The sequence below is a fragment of the Podarcis bocagei genome (assembly GCF_964188305.1).
Source record: "Podarcis bocagei genome assembly, chromosome: Z".
Taxonomy (NCBI): Eukaryota; Metazoa; Chordata; class Lepidosauria; order Squamata; family Lacertidae; genus Podarcis; species Podarcis bocagei.
Window position 1 is genome coordinate 1,736,084 of NC_138140.1, and position 22,060 is coordinate 1,758,143.

The window sequence follows — 22,060 nt, forward strand, 5'->3', positions numbered from 1 at the left end:
GTTTGGACACCACTGGTCTAAATGGTTTATAGGGGTTTGGAAGTGCCAGCACAGAGGCGACACAAGAGCCTGCTTCAAAGCAAGAATAACATTTTTCATTTCCTTATCTTTCGCTCCATTTGTTCCTCTTGATTTCTGCGTCATACCTACCAACCTTCTTCTACATTCTCATTTTTTTACAAAAACACAATAATTATTTTTATTAATTTTCCAAATTATTACAAATCAAACCAAATTACTTTAATTTAATACAATTTCTTAAAATCGGGTTTCCCACTCCCTTTGCATCATATGTCCAATATATTCCCCCATAGCTGCTTCATTTATTATTTAGTCTCTCTCTCTCTCTCTTTTTAATCCATCAGGGCTTTGTATGCCTGGCCCAGTAGTGTATTGGCAAAGGTGTTGCATGCTAGCAGAAGGGTGCTCTGCTGCATTTTGTACCAGTTGCAGCTTCCAGACCTCCCACACAGCATGCAATGCAACAATCCAGTCTTGAGGTTACTCCTAGGTATGAAACTTGTCTCTAGGGTAGAAGTTGGGAACCTGTGGCCCTCCAGCCCCTGCCAGCATGGCCTGTGGTGAGAGACCTTGCTGCTGTAGTTCTGCAGCATCTGGGTTTCCCCACTGTGCTCATCCCTGCTCTACGGCTTGATTCAAGGATTTTTGAGAATTGATCCCTTTCCCATTGCTACACTGTACACCTATTACACCAGAGTAGTCAATGGTGCCAGAAGTGGTCCAGCAACATCAGGAGGGCACTAGGTTGGATGAGGCAGCCTTAGTGAACTGTGAGTTCTGAAGACCAAGTTGGTACTCATAAAGCTTTGAGCCTCCAGTTGTTGTTAGACCCTGACTCCCACCATTACTTACCATTGGTCGTGGTAGCAGGAGCTAATGGAAGTTGGAGTCCAGCAACATCTGGAGAACCTAAAGCTTTGTAATGATCAGGGGACCAGCAGCTCTGTAGGAAACAGCTCCCTCTGTCTTCCAAGCCAGGATTTTGATTGAGCCAAAGATTTGAAGTTTGCTAAAATAAAAAAATTCCTTCCAGTAGCACCTTAAAGACCAACTAAGTTAGTTCTTGGTATGAGCTTTTGTGTGCATGCACACTTCTTCAGATATCTGAAGAATACCTGCATGCACACGAAAGCTCATACCAAGAACTAACTTAGTTGGTCTTTAAGGTGCTACTGGAAGGAATTTTTTTATTTTGACTATGGCAGACCAACACGGCTACCTATCTGTAACTTGAAGTTTGCTGTTGGCCTTCTCCCAGGATTGCCTAGAAATGAGCAGCTGGTGGGACAAGAGGACTCATTGCCTGATCTTAATCTAGCTGCCCACTGGGGTCGTAAGGAGAGGTCATTGCATGAGGACATCTCTTTCCCCGATTTACGACGGAATGGAGCATCCATCTGCCTTTCCTCTCACAACGAGACTCCTGCAGCTGCCAACTTAGGAGTGTGCTGGGGTTAAATAAGGCAAGGCACTAATGCTGAAAGGGGGCTGAGTTTGGAAGGATCACTCTGTATCGTTTGCAGTTCAGCTGCTGGAGCTCCCTACTAGCAGAAAGAATTAACAAGTGCAGTTAAGCCCCTGTAACTGCTGAGGCATGTGGATTTGCTCCATGCCAGGTTAGCAGCCGTGGGTGAGCTTAAGAACCATGTCTCATTTAGCTGGGAGGGATAGCCTCTGCTACGAGAAGGGAGTTGTGAATCCATTGTGATGACAGATTGTGTGCAAAACATATGTTGCCGTGTGTCCGTGTCTGTTTCTTGTAGCTGTGCCAGTTTCTGACTCTCTAGCCCTGTCCTGGCTGTTTGGAAAACAGCTGGAACAACTGCTTGTGTTTTCACGTGCCTCTGCTTTTCAGAAAGTAAACAGACTTGGGACTTGAAGGCTGCAGCGAACATTTAGCGTAGAAAGCCATGCATGTGTGCGTGTGCACAAATGGAAGAGTGAGAGGAGAAGAAGAGATAGACGGGTAATCACTTGAAGCAAATTATCTATACTTAAAAGAGAAGATTGATTTGGTAACGGCTGCCTAAGAGGTCTCAGAACACCGTTTCACTGCTCTGCGTCTCTGGCCTGCTCAACTTGTAATTAATGATGCTTATGTTAAACAGTCAAAAGCTGTGTGTTTGTGTATTAATATTTTAAAATGCATTTCCTCCTTGCCAGCCCAAAGTGTTTGCATGGTGTTTGATTAGTGTAAGCGGGTGCCTGGGCAGGATCTGCAGAGCTGAGTCTGCAAATCAATGTTTTGTGGTTGCAGTGCTGCACCAGTTCTGTGTGTGTGTGTGTGTGTGTGTGTGTGTGTGTGTGTGTGTGTGAGAGAGAGAGAGAGAGAGAGAGAGAGAGAGAGAGAGAGAGCGTGCATATTAATAGAACTACACCATCTGACTATTTCCCTTAATTCTTCCCAAACTTTTGATGCTTGGGGAGAATCTTTTGAGGTCAGATTCAGAGGTACATTTGCACTCAAAATGTTGCATGTCTTTCACCAACGATAATAAATTTTAAGAGCCTTTTAAAGCAAAATACTGTACAATAAGAAACATTTTCAGAACAATGGGGAGGCATCCTCCTTTCACTTGTGGGATATCCCAGCGATATCCCAACTACGGTAATAACTGCCATTTCTCAGTCTGGTCCAGGCTGTTGGGGCTTTGGAAGGGAACTGTGCTTTCCAGGCCGGTGTGATTTCCTCACTGCGCATCCCAGGAGAGTGCGCTGCCTCTTGGAATTGTGTTGGACCCTTTTTGCTGCCCATGTATTGGCAGACTGGGGGGGGGCCCGAGGGGAATTGATGCTATATGGGGCCTCCTGTATCCAACACGGCATCTTGACTTCTGTAGAGCATGCTTTTAGTCCCCGTTGTGGCATAAAAATATTTCCTAGAGTAATGGTTTTTAGTTAAAATCACTCCTTCATGTTTGATCCTGTTTAAGTCCTGCAAGTATACTTCACACAATGCGCGACCATTACTGTATGAAGAAGAACCTTGTTGAATCAGGCAAAAGGCCCAGCTGTTCCTTAGTAGATCCACTGGGAAGGCCAAAAAGCATCAATATCTGGTACTCTGGGAGGAAGGCTTTCTCTGAAAAGGGAGGGGTCATAGCTCAGGGGTGGAGCTCATGGTTTTGCATGCAAAAGAACCCAAGTTGAATCCCTGGTGTCTCCAGGTAGGGTTTTCAAGACCCTCTTGCAGACATTGGAGAGATGCTGCCAGGTAGTGTAGACAGTACTGAGTAAGATGGATCAATGGTTCCAGCATTGCAGGGTATTGAACTAGCTGACTCTTGGCTCCCTTCCAACTCTGCAATTCCATGAATGTGCTCCAGTCCTAATTTCCATGACTAGTGTGGCACAAGAAGAATCAGACCAGCACCCTATGCAGTCCAGCAAGCATCTTCTCACTGGACAATAACTGGGATGCCTCTGGGAAGTCCACAAGAGGGGCAGGAGGGCAGCAGCCCCTAATGCAGGCACGCCGTTTTTCTGTCATGGCTAATCACCATGGATAGATCTCTCTTCTTTCATGGTTTTGTCTAATTCCCCCTTTCAGTAAAATCCATGGTTATCCCTATGTCTTGTGACCTTGCTATTAATAAAAGTGTAGTAGATGTCAGGGCCTTTTAGGAGCACCTGCACTGCCGCCTCCTTCAACGGGCCAGGCAAAGAGACTTTAACCCCTTCCTGAACCCACTTGCCTAACCTCCTCCCTCCTCTCTGCACCAGCTCAAATAAGCCTCGGTGGGCAAGTGGATCTTGTGGCCTGAACCGCTATAAGCAGCTTGTCAACATCCTTGGGCCACGCCTAGCCCTACACTAAACCATCACTTTGCACAACCTCGGCTCATGCCATTTCCCTCTTCTCTCTTCTGTGCTGTCAGAGGGAGGAATTTGAGAAACCTATACTTTAACTGTGGGTTGATGTTAACCACAGTTACAAACCAGCTATGGTTAACAAAACTGGCTTCGTTAACTGCAGTTCAGAGTTCATACAACACAGCAAAGTGTGGTCAGTCGAATGTGGTAGCAAAAGCTTCTTATCTCCTCTTGGCCGTGCGCAGGGAGGGCAGGAGACTCGGAGCCAGAGGCCAGCCGTTGCTCCTTTCTGCTTGTTCACATCATACTAATCCATAGTTGATGCGCTAACTAGACCTTCCTTTTCTCTCTTTCGTGCTAACTTCTTGCCTTAGGTCAAACAACAACTTTTCCCCTGCACAAGTAGAGAGTTGACATTGCATAAGGATAAGACAGATCTCTGCATACTGTGCATGAAATCAAGCAGCAAGTTGCTTTGAATGGCCATGCCTTGTTAGCAAAGGCAAGAGAGCAGGTGAAAGTCTCATTCCTGGAAGCTGGAGGCTGATCGCTGTGGTGGCGGCAGCAGGGCTGTTGTGATCCATTTCTGAGCCACTGCCCTTCCTTCATTCCTTCCTCCTGCCTGGCTGCAGTTCATCATCAGCATCTCTTCCTCAAAGTGCATTAGCAGCATGCATTTTCTTTCCTATTTTTGATTGGGAATAAATGAGGCGCTGATTGCCCTTTTAACAAAACATTTCTGGTGTAAGCTCTAGGCTTGCGAGTAGTGCTGTTTCAGACACTCCAGCAACCTGGTGGCTCTTTTCTTCCTGGTTTTCTGTGCCGGATTTTTCATGAGCCCACTCTAAATTTAGGGCACAGTGTGTTTTTGTGCATGTGTGCGTGCGCACACAAACGTCTGTGTCCAGATGTTCCCACAAAGAGCTGATTGCCTGCAGAATAGCATGTTGGAGAACGGCATCAAGGCCAGGGGTTTCACCTGTTGGGCCCACCAAAAAGAAAAAGGGAAAATCGAATCTCATTCCTTTCTGCGCACCTTTATGATGAAAAGCTTTCTCAGTGGGTGAGGGTTCTGTTCTGCTGAGTTTTGCTGAAAAGACACGGAATGTTCGTGTCATAGCTTCTGCAGAGCAGAAAATCTGATGTGATTGGAAGAAGCCTTTGAACAGCAAAACCAGGACAGAGCAAGTTCTTGTCTGGTTAAAAAGCCAGCAAGACGACAGATCGTGCCTGCTGGCTGTGTGACTGTCCCCATCAGGAGACAACAGATGCTTTTCTCCTACATGGCCCAAATTTTTGAGGGAAGAGGTCAGTTTTGGAGTTTCTGAGCAGAGCTGTGTGTAAATGCTGGATCAGCCCAGTGGTCCATCTAGTCCCCATCCTGTTCTCACTGTGGCCAACCAGCTTAACTAGGTGCTGCATGAAGAAGAAAAGGGTGGGCCAGTCTTCCCACCCCAGGCTTCAGTTGAATGGCCAAGAAATGAGCACCTCTGTCATCTCTCTGGTGCTTACAACATTCCTGTTTAGGGTCGCTTAAAGGAGGGGTCTTCGTCACCAGATGTTGTATGTCTTCTACTTGCAGTGGCTTGAACCTTGCACCCCCACTTCTGCCACCATCATTTGCAGGTCTGGGTATCTCATGAGCACCCTGTATGTTTTTTGTGACTCACCACCAGGCATACAGTCTACGGCCGTACTACCCTGAACATGCCCGATCTTGTCTGATCTTGGAAGCTAAGCAGGGTCAGGTCTGGTTTGTATTTGAATGGGAGACCACCTGGGAATACTGGGTGCTGTAGGCTTAGGGATGCGGGTGGCACTGTGGGTGCCTAGGACTTGCCGATCAGAAGGGCGGCAGTTCAAATCCCCACGACGGGGTGAGCTCCCACCTAGCAGTTTGAAAGCACGTCAAAGTGCAAGTAGATAAATAGGTACTGCTCCGGCGGGAAGGTAAACGGCGTTTCCGTGCGCTGCTCTGGTTCACCAGAAGCGGCTTAGTCATGCTGGCCACTTGACCCGGAAGCTGTATGCCGGCTCCCTCAGCCAATAAAGCGAGATGAGCGCCACAACCCCAGAGTTGTCCACGAGTGGACCTAATGGTCAGGGGTCCCTTTACCTTTACCAGGCATACAAAGCACACATACCATTATTTCATGGTTTAGTTTGAGAGGGTAGGCTCGGTGCTTAAAGAGAATTAATACAACACATCAGGCTAAGAAGAAAACTACCATGAGTAGATCTCCCAGAAACTTATTTGCATACATTTTAATTGTTTTTTAAATAATTCTGCTTCTCCTGGTTAGGTTGTGTGGGGGGGGGTACCTAATTGCCAACTCATTGTGGAGCTGCTGTTAACATAGAATTATAGAACTGTAGAGCTGGAAGTGACCCAAAGGGTCACCTAGTCCAACCCCCTGCAAAGTAGGAACCACAACTAAAGAATCCCCCACAGATGGCCACCCAACCTCTGTTTTAAAACCCCAAAGAAGGAGAGCCCACCACCTTCTGAGGCCATCCATTCCACAGTCGAACAGCTCTCACTGTCAGAAAGTTATTCCTAATGTTTAGTGGGTATCCACTTCCTTCTAATTTGAATTCACTAATTTGGATCCTACCCCCTGGAGCAGCAGAAGACAAGCTTGCTCCATCTTCTGTGTGACACCCCTTCAGGTATTTGAAGAGGGCTACCATATCACCTCTCAGTCTTATCTTCTTTAGGCTAAACTCACCCAACTCCCTCAACCGTTCCTCCTAAGGTTTGGTTTCCTTACTACCATTAAAGTTTCTTATAATGTTCATCCAGAATCTTCCATCCTGTAACTTAAGCCTAGTATACCAGTGAAACTCAAAAAATTAGAATATCGTGGAAAAGTTCATTTATTTCAGTAATTCAACTTAAAAGGTGAAACTAATAAATGAGATACTCATGACATGCCAAGCGAGATACGTCAAGCCGTTATTTGTTATACAGGTGAAACTTGAAAAATTAGAATATCATGGAAAAGTTCCTTGATTTCAGTAATTCAACTTAAAAGGTGAAACTAATATATGAGATAGACTCGTGACATGCCAAGCGAGATATGTCAAGCCTTGATTTGTTACAGTTGTGATGATCCTGGCGTACAGCTGATGAAAACTCCAAATTAACCATCTGAGAAAATTAGAATATTCAATGAAATCAGCGAAACAAGGATTGCAAATGGAGCAAGATTGGACCTCTGAGAAGTAGAAGCACATCTCGCTTTGCATGTCATGAGTCGATCTCATATATTAGTTTCACCCTTTAAGTTGAATTCCTGAAATAAATGAACTTTCCCACGATATTCTAATTTTTTTAATACTTTTTATTAATTTTCATAAGCAAACAGAAAAACAAAACAACCGTACATAAAAAAGAGAAAAAAAGAAAACAAGAACAAGAACAAGAACAAACAACAGAAAACCTAAACGGACCAAAAAAGAAACACACGAATTGACTTCCCTCCATCGCGGTTTTGGATTATATAAGATTGTAATTCCATTCTGCAGTTTTCATTTTATATATTCTAATTTTTCAAGTTTCCCCTGTATCTACTCTTGCTTCTTGCAGCAGCGGGAGCAGCAGCAGCAAAGAACAAGTCTTTGACCTCTTCTATTAGAAATCCTAGCTTGGCTTCATCTTTTGAGAGCCAGCAGCTTGGCTTGGTGGCTAGAGTGTTGGACTAGGGCTGGGAAGACCTAGGTGCAAAGCCCCATTTAGCCACAAAGCTCTCACTGGGGTGACTGAGCTGCTTGCGTCTCTCTCCGTCTAATCTACCTCCGTCCTCCGTGGGTTGTTGTGAATATGAAATTCATCTCACTCTGAGCTCCTTGAAGGAAAGGTAGGATATTAATGTAAGAACAGGTGATGATAAGCCATTTCCTGAAGCTGACAAGCCTGGCATTGTCCACACTTTTTCTCCAGGTCGTCTTAAGGCCCGGAAAATTGCTGAATTTGGCCCCGGTGGTTAATTCTACAGGGAGCCCTGACATCAGTAACGCTTGGCTGCGATGGCTGTGTGACACTCCAGCCCTTTTAAACTGTCCGCAGCCTAGAGGCTAGCATAGTCTGTTTAACCTTTAGCAAGCAGCTTGCTTTCCAATGTCTTTTTGGGATGGACGAAAGCAGCCCTCTCCCACAGTTGCCTCCAAGGGAGAGGGACTTGAATCCCATGGCTTTGTATGAAAGGAGTGCTGTCTGGACAGCTTAGCCATCATGGAGAGAAAGCCTCCAGGAACCTCCAAAGAAAGAATCCAGTTGGGTTTCGTCAAGCGAACGTGTACAGGGTCAATGTATCCGGACAACTGAGAACTGAATACATGGTGCAGTGATGAAAAATGGTCCAGTCTGTCGAAGCCACAGATGATGTCTAAGCTCCTCGTGCTGACAAAGACTGTTCGTAGGCTGTGCCCCAAGTCTACACTGTCCTGGGACTAAGCCCCATGGAGCGCAGTGGGGATGGTTTGCCAATAAAAATTTGTAGGGTTATACTGATTGCAATAGAAATCAGCCTAATTAGCCACATTTCTTGCTACATTTGTTAGGGATGTAACATTTAAGGAACATAAGGGCCTATTAGATCAGGCCAGCAGCCCATCTAACCCAACATCTAGTTCTCACAGTGGCCAACAGGATGCCCATTGTGGGAGACCAACAAGCAGGATTTGAGCACAAGGTCACACACAGACACACACACACACACAGACACACACACACACACACACACACACACACACACACTTTTTTGTTTTTGTTTCCAGCAACTGTTACTCAGAAGCCCTGCTGCCTCTAGCTGTGGAGGCAGAGCCCAGCCATTGAGAGCCTCTCCTCCTCCATGAACTTGTCTCTTAAAGCCTTCCCAGGTGCCATCTCTGCCTGCTGTGGGAGAGAGTTCCATAGTTCAACAGTGTGAAGAAGGACTTCCTTCCCTCTCTCCTGAATCTTCCAACATAATTAGCTGGGGATCTTGTCTTCATCTGGATGTCACTGGACTCCAGCTCCCAGCAACGCCAGTGGTCAGGGATGCTGGTGGGAGTTGCAGGCTTCCAGCTCCCACAAGGCCACAGGTTCCTCATCCCTCAGTCAGTTGAATCAATTTAAAAATAACTTTCTTTCAACTAAATATGGCCCTGATACAGCAACAGTTTCATTTATTTTTAAGAGTATTTTAATACTTAAAAAGACTGCAAATAGGGAAGGGGCAGAAGGCCACAGGTCCAGTCTTGGCACCTCTAGGTGGACTCCCTGAAACCCTGGGTAGCTGCCATCGCCACTGCCTGGGGGCCGGATCCAGCCCAATCGCCTTCTAAATCCGGCCCACGGATGGTCTGGGAATCAGTGTGTTTTTACATGAGTAGAATGTGTCCTTTTATTAAAAATGCTTCTCTAGGTTATTTGTGGGGCCTAGGAATTCATTCATTATTATTTTTCCAAAATACAGTCCGGCCCCCCACAAGGTCTGAGGGACAGTGGGCCAGCCCCCTGCTGAAAAAGTTTGCTGACCCCTGCTCTAGAACCATGAGGGATCTTGTTTATTTTAAGGGGAAGCTCAGGAATAGCAAATGTGCTATGGCATAAAGTTTTATGGACTCGAGTTTACTTCATCAGATGCGTTAAGTTTACAACCCAGTGGGTAGGATTTTGAACAGTGGTGTCAAAAGGAAGGGAAATGCCAAAAAGTACAGATCCTAATAATTATCTTATGTGATGGCTAACGACAAACAAACTAGTAATTGACAGGACAGGCATTTGGGAACTGGCAAGCTAGTTAAGACGTGTAATATGATAAAAATCCATTATGCCAATTCAGCCCACAAATGACAGCACTGAGCTCCTTTGTGTGGCAATTCAATAGTGTCACCTTGGAGGCTCCCATTGAAGTTTCTTTGTTCAAGGGTGGTTTCCCTAAGGTTAGTTGCAGAGGAAGTTTTTAAAGTGCCCCGAAACTCTTTGCTCTTTTTGCTGCAAGAGAGGATAAGAGAGTTACACCTCTGGAAAACAAACTCATTACTTACAGATTTTCTCCTTATTATTACTCATAGCCCTCTGTCTGTTTCAGGAGTTTGAAATAAGGGGCCTCAAAATTGTTCCCCTGTGCTAAGGGTGTGAAGCAGAACATATTGTTACATGCACACGCATGTTGAGTGTGCAAAATATCACTGCAGTTATTGTTCTGGGGAAAATATATCTATTCCTGTCTTCAGGGAGCATGGTGGCCGGGTCTTGTGTGGAGTGATGAGGATTGGCTTGGTAGCGAAAGGTCTGCTGATAAAAGACGACATGGACTTGGAGCTGGTTCTTATGTGCAAAGAGAAGCCCACTGAGACCTTACTGTCTCTCGTCAAAGACAACCTCCCCATCCAAATCCAGGTGAGTAAAATTAGGGCAGTCTGTGGCTGTGATGAATGGCTCAGCTAAGCACTGCTCAGCGCTGGTGTTTTTTATTTTAAAAATTGAATGCTGTCCTGGGCAAAGAAGAAACATTAACTGAATTTTCCACCACGGAAAACCTGAAACAGTTTAAAGATGAATCGCTTGTTCTCTGCCCTTAAATCTAGGCTATCCTCCAGAGAAGGTGAGCAGAAATGGCACAAGTGCCTTGCTTTTCTCTGCTTTGTTCCTTCTGACTGTTGCTCAGGGCTTGGAAACATCTTTTTTTCTTTTCAGTATGCCCTTGCTGTGCCATGATATATGGCCACAGTTCAGGAACCAAAATTCTGTAACCCAAAAGAGTGCTGGCTTTTTACAGGTTTGCAGAAAGCTAAACACTCAGCATGCAATTCTCTTGCAACACCCTTCTCCCCTAAAAAGCCAGAAGACTCATTTGTCTTAACAGTGAGATCTCATATTTGAGAATGACCAGACCAAACCCAGTGTTCTGTTTTCAACTGTGGGCAAACAGAAGCTCCCCACAAGGTGTGGAAGTGATAAGCATCCTCTGCCGTTTGTCCCCAGCACATGGGACACATAGCCATGGATATGCTCATCTTTTGTTATTACGTTTTTTATTATGAATTTTATAATTGGTGCTCCATAATGTGTTCTTACTGTTATTGGGATCTTTTGATAAAGGATGCTATATAAACTGAATGAACAGAAAATAAATTCTGTGCATCTGCCCAGCCTGCCCCTCTTTTGCATGAGTGTATCTGTCCTGCAGTGGTCCCTTTCAGTGGGATGTCTCTTTGACAGTCCAGATGTTCATCAAAATTATTTGGGTCAAGAAGTTCTGAAAACATCAGTTTCAAGGAAGTCAAGAAACCCAGATATCACAGTAACAAATGTAGACAACACAAATGGGGGGGGGGGGAATGGGTCCCTCTGCCCTGATCTAACAAAGCCCAAGTGCCTTCTTAGTTTCTGTTCTCTCTCAGAATTGGAGCTGCCCTCTCATTTATCTGTAAAGCTACATCTAATAAATAGTACTAATGATTATAATGTTATTAAGGAAATAAACTTTTTCTCTAGGTTGGTAGGCAGCTAAGTAACAACTTTATTTGTTTGGCTGTAAGCCATTGCAAAACAGAAAGAACTTTCAACATTGGGAGCCACAATTTTAGCTCTTAATTTTCCGGCTGCCAGAACAAATAATTTAAAAATTCACACACAATTTAAAAGTAATAGTACTATTATTATTATTATTATTATTATTATTATTATTATTATTATTAAAAAAAGTAATCACAGATGTCTCATAAAGCAAATTCTCCAACTCCCCTACTAAACTATGTGTGTCAAGAGAAGTTGTTATTATTTAGTATATATTGTCCACTTTGTTAGGGGCTCAGTTAGTGGAGGATGAGAATGGATAGGGGTATCTTCCTTCTGGCTTGCCCTTTATAAAAAAGGAAAATATGTGTTGGTTCAGACTGGCCTTTGAACCCTTGGCAGCTCTAATACCTCTACTTTAACTGTTGCTGGGGTTGGATTCACTTTTGGAATAATCTACATAGATGCCATAAGGGTGTCCCCGTCAACCCTGGGTGCTCAGATAGACCCACTACAAACTTCCCTGAGTTATGCATAAATAATGAGAACTTCCAAATTCTCAGCCCAGCCTAGAGGGAGAAGATTATATTGGCCTCACCATCTCCAGTGGAAGGAAAATGAGAAGATGGGTTGTTTGGTTTTCCAGTGTTCTGATATTGTTTCAAAGCAACAGTCTCTAGGAAGTTAGTCAATACTTTGCCCTCCTGAAAATTCGGATTACAACTCCCATCAGCTCCATCCAGCATAAACACGTCTTTTTCTTTGCTGAGATTGTGATTTCCCACCGCAGTGACTCAACTGAGCAATTCTGAACTGTTTCAGAAACTCACAGAGGAGAAATACCACGTGGAGCATCATGTGGGTGAGGCAGCCATCATCATCCGTAGCACAAAGGAGCTTCCACTAACTCTCAAGGTGACCCTAACCTCCCCTCTAATCCGGGACGAAGCTGAGAAGAAGGACGGAGGTATTGAGAGGAGTTCCCTTGTTTTCCTGATTGTGCTAATGATTTTCCTCCTTATACTGTGCAGGTGAAAAAGGAGTTCTCTCTCCTTGTTGTGCTACCAGCAAACCTCAGTTTACTTGCCAAAAGAATGGGCAGAAGCATCTGATCTCACTAGGGATTCGACAGCCCCATTCAGAGAAAGTTGTATACAGGAGTACAGTTGCTAACCTTCAGTTAACTCTGTTAGTTTATGAGATTGTTACTAGGACACTATTTTCAGAACAGCCCACCCAAGTCAGCTTTCAGTATCATATAAACATGGTTCACTCAGGGCCTTTTCCATGGCTGACCTTAGATGTTAGAATGCACTCCTCCTCTTGCCCCTCTTCTCACCCCTGTGTGAAAATCTCTCTGTTAAGGCAGGTCTTGGTCTAAAATATTATTAACTTTTATTCCTGGGGTGGGGAACCTTTTGGTTCTCCAGATGATGTTGAACTCCCAACCATCCTTGACCATTGGCCATGATGGCTGGGGCTGATGGGAGTTGGAGCCCATCTAGAGGGTCACAGCTTACTCACCTGTTTTCTTCCCTCTGAGATACTGCTTTTGCTACTAATCCCCAACTCTTACATAATTTTTATTAGTTTTCCAATATACCCCAAATAATAGCCAAATTATAACAATAACAATTAATCCCCAAATTATACAATTATCAAAGTGGCAATCAACTTCAAATTAATACATTTTAGTTCTAGTTACTCCCTGCCTGATGGTTTGGGTGCATTTCACTGCGTCAGTTACAATACAATTACAATAATCCTTAATCAACAGAATTAGTGATTTCCATTTGTTATGTTATAATATATATGTTTATAAAGCTTCACGTGTGGAACTCAAAACTATTATCTTTCTCCTGTCCTGCGTGTGAAAACTGTTATATCAATGGAGATTCCTTCTGTCCATATATGGTGTTGCTCTTTCACGTCCCAGCTGTTGTTTTCTCCCATCATGGCTTCGGGCGGAACTGAATTTCCAAGTTTCTCAGAGGTCTTATTTCTCCATCCCTTGCTTCGATGTCTCGGAACAGATGGCAGTCTGCTAGAAACCATTCTGTCTCACTAGTAAAACATGCCATAGATCTCTGTCATTTCCCCCTCAACCTAGGAAAAGGTGGGCAGTTTTCAAATGCACTAAAGATTTACTGTATTTTTTCGTGTAAAATATTAGGATTTTTTAAACAAAAAATTAGGTTTAAAATTCAGGCTCATCTTATGCACAGGTAGTTCTGAGGGGTGTTTACTTAATTTGTAGTCCCAAAAAATAGGGGTGTCTTATACACGGAAAAATACGGTAATACTCCTTTCCAACTCCCAGAATCTCTGCAGGGTTCTGATCACAGCCCCCAAATTCTTTTCCTTCCAGCTGGAGATTTATGGCCCAATTAAACTTTATCTTACTGTACATTCTATCAGTAGAACACAGAAATCTCAGTCTCTCTTTCCTTGTCTGTTGTTTTTAAACGGAGGTGAGGGGAATTGCTCTGTCTTTCCAACACAGTCATATTTGAGTTTTCCCTCCCCTCCTTTCTTCATTTCAGATCACACAGTTTCAATTTTTGCTTGCTAGTATCAATATTACTCCAACCTCCCTTCCTCACTTGTAAATATCTTTTTATTTTATATCCTGGAGAGGGTTGCCAAATCATAGATATATAAAAGAAGCTTAGAATAAACAAACCGTGGGCTTCCCTCCCCCCAACCGATACTCACGCCAAAAAAAATCTTATTTCAATTCAAACTTTTGATCCATGTAGCTGGTATCTTTGGCAATATGTTGTTGCAACCCTTATGCCGGTATTTTAAAGCCAGCTAAAAGGAGAACCTCTGTTTCATAATGGCGGCGTAGGAGGGTTTTCGTCAGGCAAAGTGCTTTTGCACTCAGCAGCCCCTGGCCTCCTGCATTCCATGCTAGAGTGAGAGCCAGGTACCGAGATGAACTGTGATTGAAGCCCCTTCCCCCCCGTCCCTGGGGAAAACTTGCAAGGATGATTTGCCCTCTGTCATCTTTGTTTTTCATTTGTCGACGATCCCCCGCTGTTGTGGGGGCTGCCTCCATTAAGACAGGCAGGACCAGAAGCCTTCTAACCCAAACTCTTAACACGTTGCTCATGGAAAATGATTATCATTGAGTGTTTGGACTACAAGGTTGTGTTCCTGTCCCTGACGTTGAGTATGCTGCAAACAGGATTTTAAATTTATTTCAGAAACAGACTGGTCTCCTATCCAGATGGAACAGAATCTTTCCATATACATAACTCTTAGCTTTGCAAACATCATTTGGTCTAGACCAGTGGTTCCCAAACTTACTCGGACCACTGCCCCCTTGGTTCCATAAATTCATCCCCATAAAAGCAGTATTCAAAAAAGTGGTTTGCATGACCCAATGAAGAAGATGATAACCACAAAACCCAAAACAGTAAGAATTAATTGCACATTTATTCAAAATCCAATTTAAAATATTTTAGTTTAATTTACTAATTCAACAAAATGAATGAACAGCGAAACCAGATTTTCAGTTTCTGGTATTCATTTACATATCCCTTGCCCTCCCCAGTCCCCCCCCCCCCGGGCTATATTACCCACTTGGGGAATCACTGGTCTTTGGGAACCACTGTTAAATTGATCAGCTCATATTTATGGGGTGGGGAAGGGGTGGACAGGACTGGGTCAGACAACCTGATACCCTCTAGATCAGCGGTTCTCAACCTGTGGGTTCCCAGATGTTGGACTACAACTCCCATCATCCCTGAGCTCTGGCCTTGCTAGCTAGGGGTGATGGGAGTTGTAGTTCAACAACATCTGGAGGGTCACCAGGTTGTCTAGCCCTTGGCTGGGATTTTTGGCCCCCGCCCTAGCTCTTTGGCTTTGTGTATATGTGTGTATCTGGCTTCGTGTGTATGCAGAGGCACTGTGCTGTGCCTCTGCTGCCTCCTTTCAGGACGAGTGTCAGATCCTACTTTTATACCTTCTCAGCTTGGACTTTGGCACACCTAGCAAATTCCATTGCTGACTCCCTTTCAATTTTGCTATCGGTTAACAACAGATACCAAGTCTGTTTGCTTTTTGATTAAATGCTGTGTTAAATAATCTGGGTCTTAACAGTGGATACTCGGGAGAAGGGGCTTCTCACAAATGCGTTGCCCAACATGGTAGTGATGAAGCTGTTGGGTATTTTTCCTTCTCCAGAAGACTCCCCTTCTCTGCTAATTATTGATGTGTGTTTACCTTTAAGCCAATAATACCCATGAGCAGGACAGAGTTGAGGTTACTGCTAAAGTGCCATACTTAAACCGCTGCACATAACGTTCTCTGGGTGTCATCTGTCTCCTCACCGTGTCTTGTCCCATCTCCTGTTACACACTTGGACTTTGCACAAGAAAAGACATGGATGGAGGATGTTTCCTCTGCATTCATAGGAAACCAGCAACGGTGTTCAGCGCTCTTGCCATGTTACCCACCGACCCTACCCCGAGTACCCCCTTACCCAAGAGTAGGCCACATTGAACTCCATGGGACTTACTTATGAGTAGGCACGCATAGGGTTGTCCCATTCATCCCCACTGGAATAGAATTCCTTACTCGTGTCTCCAGTGCTTTTTATTCTCCCCCTCCCCATAATTTAGCCATTGAGCAATGTCAGACTTTTGACTCCTGGTTGCTCTTTCTCCATTTCTAGACATACCACATATTCCTCTGTTTCCCCTCTCCCCTCCCTGCCCTCCACCCCACACTGAACCATCATCACTATGAGAAGCGTTGGTCAGTTTTAATTTGTCTCCTTCAGGATGGAATTGGGGACAGGTGTTTGGAGCCCCTGGAAGGATCATAGAATCATAGAATCACAGAGTTGGAAGAGACCACAAGGGCCATCGAGTCCAACCCCCTGCCAAGCAGGAAACACCATCAGAGCACTCCTGACATATGGTTGCCAAGCCTCTGCTTAAAGACCTCCAAAGTAGGAGACTCCACCACACTCCTTGGCAGCAAATTCCACTGTCGAACAGCTCTTACTGTCAGGAAGTTCTTCCTAATGTTTAGGTGGAATCTTCTTTCTTGTAGTTTGGATCCATTGCTCCGTGTCTGCTTCTCTGGAGCAGCAGAAAACAACCTTTCTCCCTCCTCTATGTGACATCCTTTTATATATTTGAACATGGCTATCATCTCACCCCTTAACCTCCTCTTCTCCAGGCTAAACATGCCCAGCTCCCTTAGCCGTTCCTCATAAGGCATCGTTTCCAGGCCTTTGACCATTTTGGTTGCCCTCCTCTGGACACATACCAGTTTGTCAGTGTCCTTCTTGAACTGTGGTGCCCAGAACTGGACACAGTACTCCAGGTGAGGTCTGACCAGAGCAGAATACAGTGGCACTATTACTTCCCTTGATCTAGATGCTATACTCCTATTGATGCAGCCCAGAATTGCATTGGCTTTTTTAGCTGCCGCGTCACACTGTTGGCTCATGTCAAGTTTGTGGTCAACCAAGACTCCTAGATCCTTTTCACATGTACTGCTAGGAGAAGTGTTTCGTGCAGGTGGAATGGCGATAGGGGTGCTTCATGGCCAAATTGGGTGGGTTGGAGATGTAGATGTGTGGAAGTGGGAATTGGGAAGGTAATAGTCTGAATGCCTCACACCAAGCCCTCGCCTTTGCAGGGATTCAGTGGGGAGCAGAAATCCTTGCTTCTTATAAAACTCTCTGTAGGCAGTGAATTCAGAGGGATTTTTCTTGCTTTCACCTTTGTGAGGCAGGCAGCAAGGTGGCCCAGTTTTGCAAACTACCAGAGGCAACGGTTGACTACCAAGCCTGGCCTAAATTTGTGGGCCCCTGCAACTAATAAACCCATTAATTTAGCAGGGATAAATGCCAGCCCCTGGCTTAGCAATCGTAATTGTAAGCATTTTATTAGAATCCAGACTTTCCCTCCAGGCATGGATTGAAAGAATTGGGAATTAATAGAAGATATGTGAAGCATCACTGAGTTGTTAAGGAGGCATGGAAACAGTGGTAGAGGAACAGATACTCTCTTTTAAATCCCAATATATTTTTGAGGATAACGCTTTCTTCTCAAGGACAATGTACTTCACTGATGTACCAAAGCAATCCAATTCTGCTCATTTGAAAAATGAAATTCTGTGTGGTGTAGAGAAGTGGATAAGAACCTTCCTCTCTTCTGAACTACAAGCCAGTGGGAGACAGCCAATGGATCCGCATGCTGGGAGATTTGAAAGAGACAAAAGGAAGTACTTCTTCCCAAAGCGTATGGTTAGACTCTGAAATTTGCCACAAGAGGTAGCATCGGCCAACTTTACACGGCCTTAAAAGTGGATTAGCCTCATCTGTCACAAATTTGTCAATCAATAGTTACTATCCATGATGGCCACATTTTACCTGTAGTGTTGAGTAATGTGTACCCAGTAGGTTTCTAAATACCAGTTGTTGAGCAACATGAGGGGAAAGAGATCTGCTGCACGCGGATCCTGCCCATTGGCTTCCCATTGGGACACCTGGTTGGCTTCTGTGAGACCAGGAGGCTGGGCTAGGTGGACCTTTGGTCTGACCCAGAAAGGGGCTTCAGGTGTTCTTAGCTACTCAATATGCATTGGGAATAAAGAACTTAGGTCTGGGGTGGGTTTGGGTTTTTTTTAATCATTTTATGCAGTTACTACCTTGGTTTTTCCCAGAGGCAAAAAATCAGCCTCCCACCCACCTTTTCTTAGCTGTTCTTATTTGTGAAAAGAATGGAAGAAAGAGAAGTCAACAAGGCTGAGAGTGGGCAAGGCTTGTGGTCAGTAGAGGGAACGAGAAGGAGAACTAGAGGGATCGTATGCTAGATAAATCATGATGCTTGATATGTAGCAGGCACATCCAGCTTCCAAAAGGTTGTGGTCTACTCCCAGTACAAAAAACTGGCAGTGATCTCCCCATTGTCATTGGAGGGACAAGGAGCGTGCGCAGGTTGCTGTGTGGAAGGAGGTGGCGAACTGGACATGAGAGGGGGAAGTTTATGGGGGGGAGGAAAGGGAGGCAAAAGTTCTTTCTCTCCCCCAGCCAGCCCTTTCTCTCTCCCCCTAAAGCAGCTCCCCCCCAAGCCAGCCCTTTCTCCCCCCCCCCATGCCCCCATCAAAGGGAGCCGTGCAGCTGACGTGGATCCTGATAGCGCCTCCCTTCTTTCCCCCCTCCTCCCCCCCCCATTGTCAAAGGGACCCAGTGCTGGAGCCGCTGCTGCAGCTGTGAAGACTGGACGCAGGTGGCAAGCGCACGGAATGTCACCTGGCCTGGCCTTCCTGGTGGCAGCGGAGGGACCCAGCGCCAGGGCTGCTGCAGCAGCTGTGAAGGCCAGGCAGCGTTCCTTGCACTTGCCGCACGGCCCGGCGTTCCTATAGTTTTGTCGGTTGCTGGCCATTTATTTTTTAGCTGTAACAATTTGGAGTTTTTATATATTTATACCAGAGGCACAGAACTGGGGGCTCTAAAGATGTTGCTAGGCTACAGCTCCCATCATCCCTGACCACTGGCCATATTGGCTAGGGGGGTTGTTCCCCATCAACATGTGGAGAGAAAGGGCCACAGGTCTCCCCCCCCCCATCCCTAATAGATGCATACGCTGCCACTTTGCTCAGTGGGCCCTTAAAAAACTCTTTTTAAATTCTCTTTTGCCCTTTTTTTAAAAATGTGCTGATTCCACCCCTCCTCTGCAAATCCTTCTTTTGAATTATAGAATTCATCTACCCCCTGCAATGAAGGAATCAATTATTCTGTCGTGTGTGTATAAGTTTCTCCTTTCCCAGTAGGTGGCAATATGTTTCATTCTCATTTCTTGGTCCCTTCAGATCTCTCTGCCCTGCCCTGTCCCATTGGCCCAACTCTGCAAATGAGCTGCCTTTAGTTATCCTGCAAAGGGACGCGGGTGGCGCTGTGGGTTAAACCACAGAGCCCAGGACTTGCCGATCAGAAGGTCGGCAGTTCGAATCCCCGCGACGGGGTGAGCTCCCGTTGCTCGGTCCCTGCTCCTGCCCACCTAGCAGTTTGAAAGCACGTCAAAGTGCAAGTAGATAAATAGGTACCGCTCCGGCAGGATGGTAAACGGTGTTTCCGTGCGCTGCTCTGGTTCGTCAGAAGCAGCTTAATCATGCTGGCCACATGACCCGGAAGCTGTACTCGGTCAGTAAAGAGAGATGAGCACCGCAACCCCAGAGTTGGTCATGACGGGACCTGATGGTCAGGGGTCCCTTTCCCTTTCCCTTTACCTTTAGTTATCCTGCACCAACAGACCTGACACCCAGCTCAGTCTCTGGGCTGAATTTGGAGGGTGGGTGAGCAGAAGGGAGAAGACCTCCCCAAGGAAAGCCTGCAGCTTTTTGACCCTGCCTCCTTTAAAAACTAATAAATCTCTTGGGTTAAGGGAGCATACAAATAACTGAAGGGTTGCAGTTTTAATGGGCCAGGTGGAGGTTGGGTGAGCAGGAGCACAGGTGGCACAGAGCTTTTCACTCTGGAGGGCAGTTCCCCATGGCTGCATTTCACCCCAGATGTGTTTATGGCACTGCCCCACAGCCCTTTCTTCCTTGCTTACATTCCTCTCCCCCCTCCACCCGTGTAATGAAGTGGTTAAAGTCACCCAGTCCTGTCCACCCGAATGTCTTTTTTGCAGATGTTTTGCCTCCCTGACGGTCAGAGCATGAGCTGGCACACCTATTCTAGTGAGGGTCGCCAAAACGAGTCCTGACGCTGTGAGCCACCCCCTTGAAGATTCCACTTTTCTCTCCATCTCTCTGTTCCTCTGCAACACTTAACTCTCACGCATTGGCTGCCTGCGACGTGGGGGACTCGGCCTTGCGAAAACAGAGAGGATAAACTGAGCTTCTCAGAGCCTCGCTGCTTTCAAAGGCTTCCTAACACATTCACCATGGCCTCTTCAATTAATGCTAAATGAGCACTGTGGAAGCCCAGCCCCTGTGGGTGTTTTTTGGTTTTTTTGGTGATAGTTATCTTCTTCCGGGTAACTTATTAAGGCAGACAGAATCTGTCTTACTTGAGCAAAGTTCCTCATTTGTGCCGCTCTTAAGGTTGTGCTTGCTTTGCCAGCGGCTTTAATGGTTACCTGGTTGCACGATTTCCCTGCAAGGTGGGCCCAGGTGGTCTCTGCATGGTTGGTGGAGCGGCCTTGCAGCCAGTCAGTCTCTCTTGTTGTTTTCCCCCACCCCCGCAATTTATTAAAAGAGATTCTTTCTCACCCACTGGTTGCTGTATTGTCCAAAGCATGATCTTGAAGCAGATGTTTCTATTGTCTCCCCCAACTCCCCCCACTAGATGCATGCAAAATGTTTTTGTTCTGCATCAGAAAATATCCTGGTATTAACCATTGGAGAAGGGAAACGGCAAAGCCCTTTCCACTCACAGAACTAAAAGATGCTGGCAAGAGTTGGGGTTGGAGGGGAGAAACAAAACAGCAACTTTTTAAAATAAATCTCCAAACTGTCCTTTATTGTGCTTGTAAAAACATCCAGCAGCTAATCCCATTTACGACTTTGCAGCTTTTATTGGGAGTGTTGCAATCCTGTTGATGTGCGTAATGCAAAGAACAATGCAAATATCTGCTGCAAAGTTAATATGGGTTGAACCATAACTGTGAGGCGCTTTGTGGCTCCTTTTTTGTCACAGCCAGAGCTGAAGGCTGCAAATCAAGACGGCTTTGGATTTTCTTTGAGGTTTATGCTCTTCTACGCTTGTTAATTTCTTCTGCTAGATTACGGGTTGCACAGGGCTGTGACATGCTGAACCGGCAGGCTTTCCAGACCGCAGTAGATAAAATGATAAACCCAGCTACTTTTTATAAACTAAACTTGGATCCTCTTTCAGCAATAAGAGAGGATGCCTAAATAATTTTATTTCAGGAAATGAAATTTCTTGAATATCTAATGTTCCAGTAAGCCATGTCCATACCATCAATGAGAGAGAACAATTTTGAGCTTTTAAGTCACTCTCTTTATGGCTCCGGAGCAGGGATCCTCAGAGATAACAGTCCTCTGATGACAGCAGCCCCAAGGAGATAGAGCCATGTCTTGGTCTGTAGGAACCAGAGTCCACATCTCCTCCCCACAGTCCTGAAGAGGAGGAGCCTTTGCCATCAGACTCAGGTGTTTCCCTTGCAGGTTGCTCAGAGAGATTGCCCTGATGAGATACCACCACCACCATCATCATTTCTGTTTATAGACCATTTAACATTTGAAAAATCTCAAAGCAGCTTACAGTAGGTAAATATATAAGCATATGTGCACAGTAAGCACAGCAAAAACATGTCAAATGATACACATAAGAAAATACGTAAAACAATATCCATAAACATGAATCTCAGTGGGTGACCTTGGGCCATTCACAGCCTCTTAACCTATCTTACAAGGTCACTGTAGTGATTAAAACTGAGGAGGGGGTTTAACCATGTACTCCTTGGAGAAAAATATGGGATATAAATGAAATAAACAAGCTCTTCTGCCTACCTGCTTAAGAAAGCTGGAGTGGCCAGCCAGATGGCGATGTCAGTCGCTAATCTGGCATCCAGAGATCTTCACATGGTCGCAGTTGGACCCATGCCAGGTGCAAAATGCACCTTGTGCCTGCCTGGGAGATTTCTAACACCACATAACATGCACAATACTTCCACAGCTTGAAACTCCAGTACCTAGAAGAAGCTCCTGGCAGCAGAAAAAGGCACT

At 45.2% G+C, this 22,060-nt stretch overlaps 1 protein-coding gene across 16 annotated transcripts in view; it reads left to right on the top strand.

Moving 5' to 3' along the window:
* Positions 1 to 22,060, top strand: part of STRBP (spermatid perinuclear RNA binding protein) — a 154,327-nt gene that overhangs the window by 63,867 nt on the left and 68,400 nt on the right. For all 16 annotated transcript variants that reach the window (XR_014004244.1, XR_014004245.1, XR_014004246.1 and 13 more), the window contains 2 exons: positions 10,057 to 10,222; positions 12,164 to 12,308. Coding sequence is in view for 13 of the 16 variants with exons in the window: in XM_081179722.1 (XP_081035848.1) it covers positions 10,057 to 10,222; positions 12,164 to 12,308 (311 nt within the window). In the remaining 3 variants the exon portion in view is untranslated. The remainder of the gene's footprint in view (positions 1 to 10,056; positions 10,223 to 12,163; positions 12,309 to 22,060) is intronic.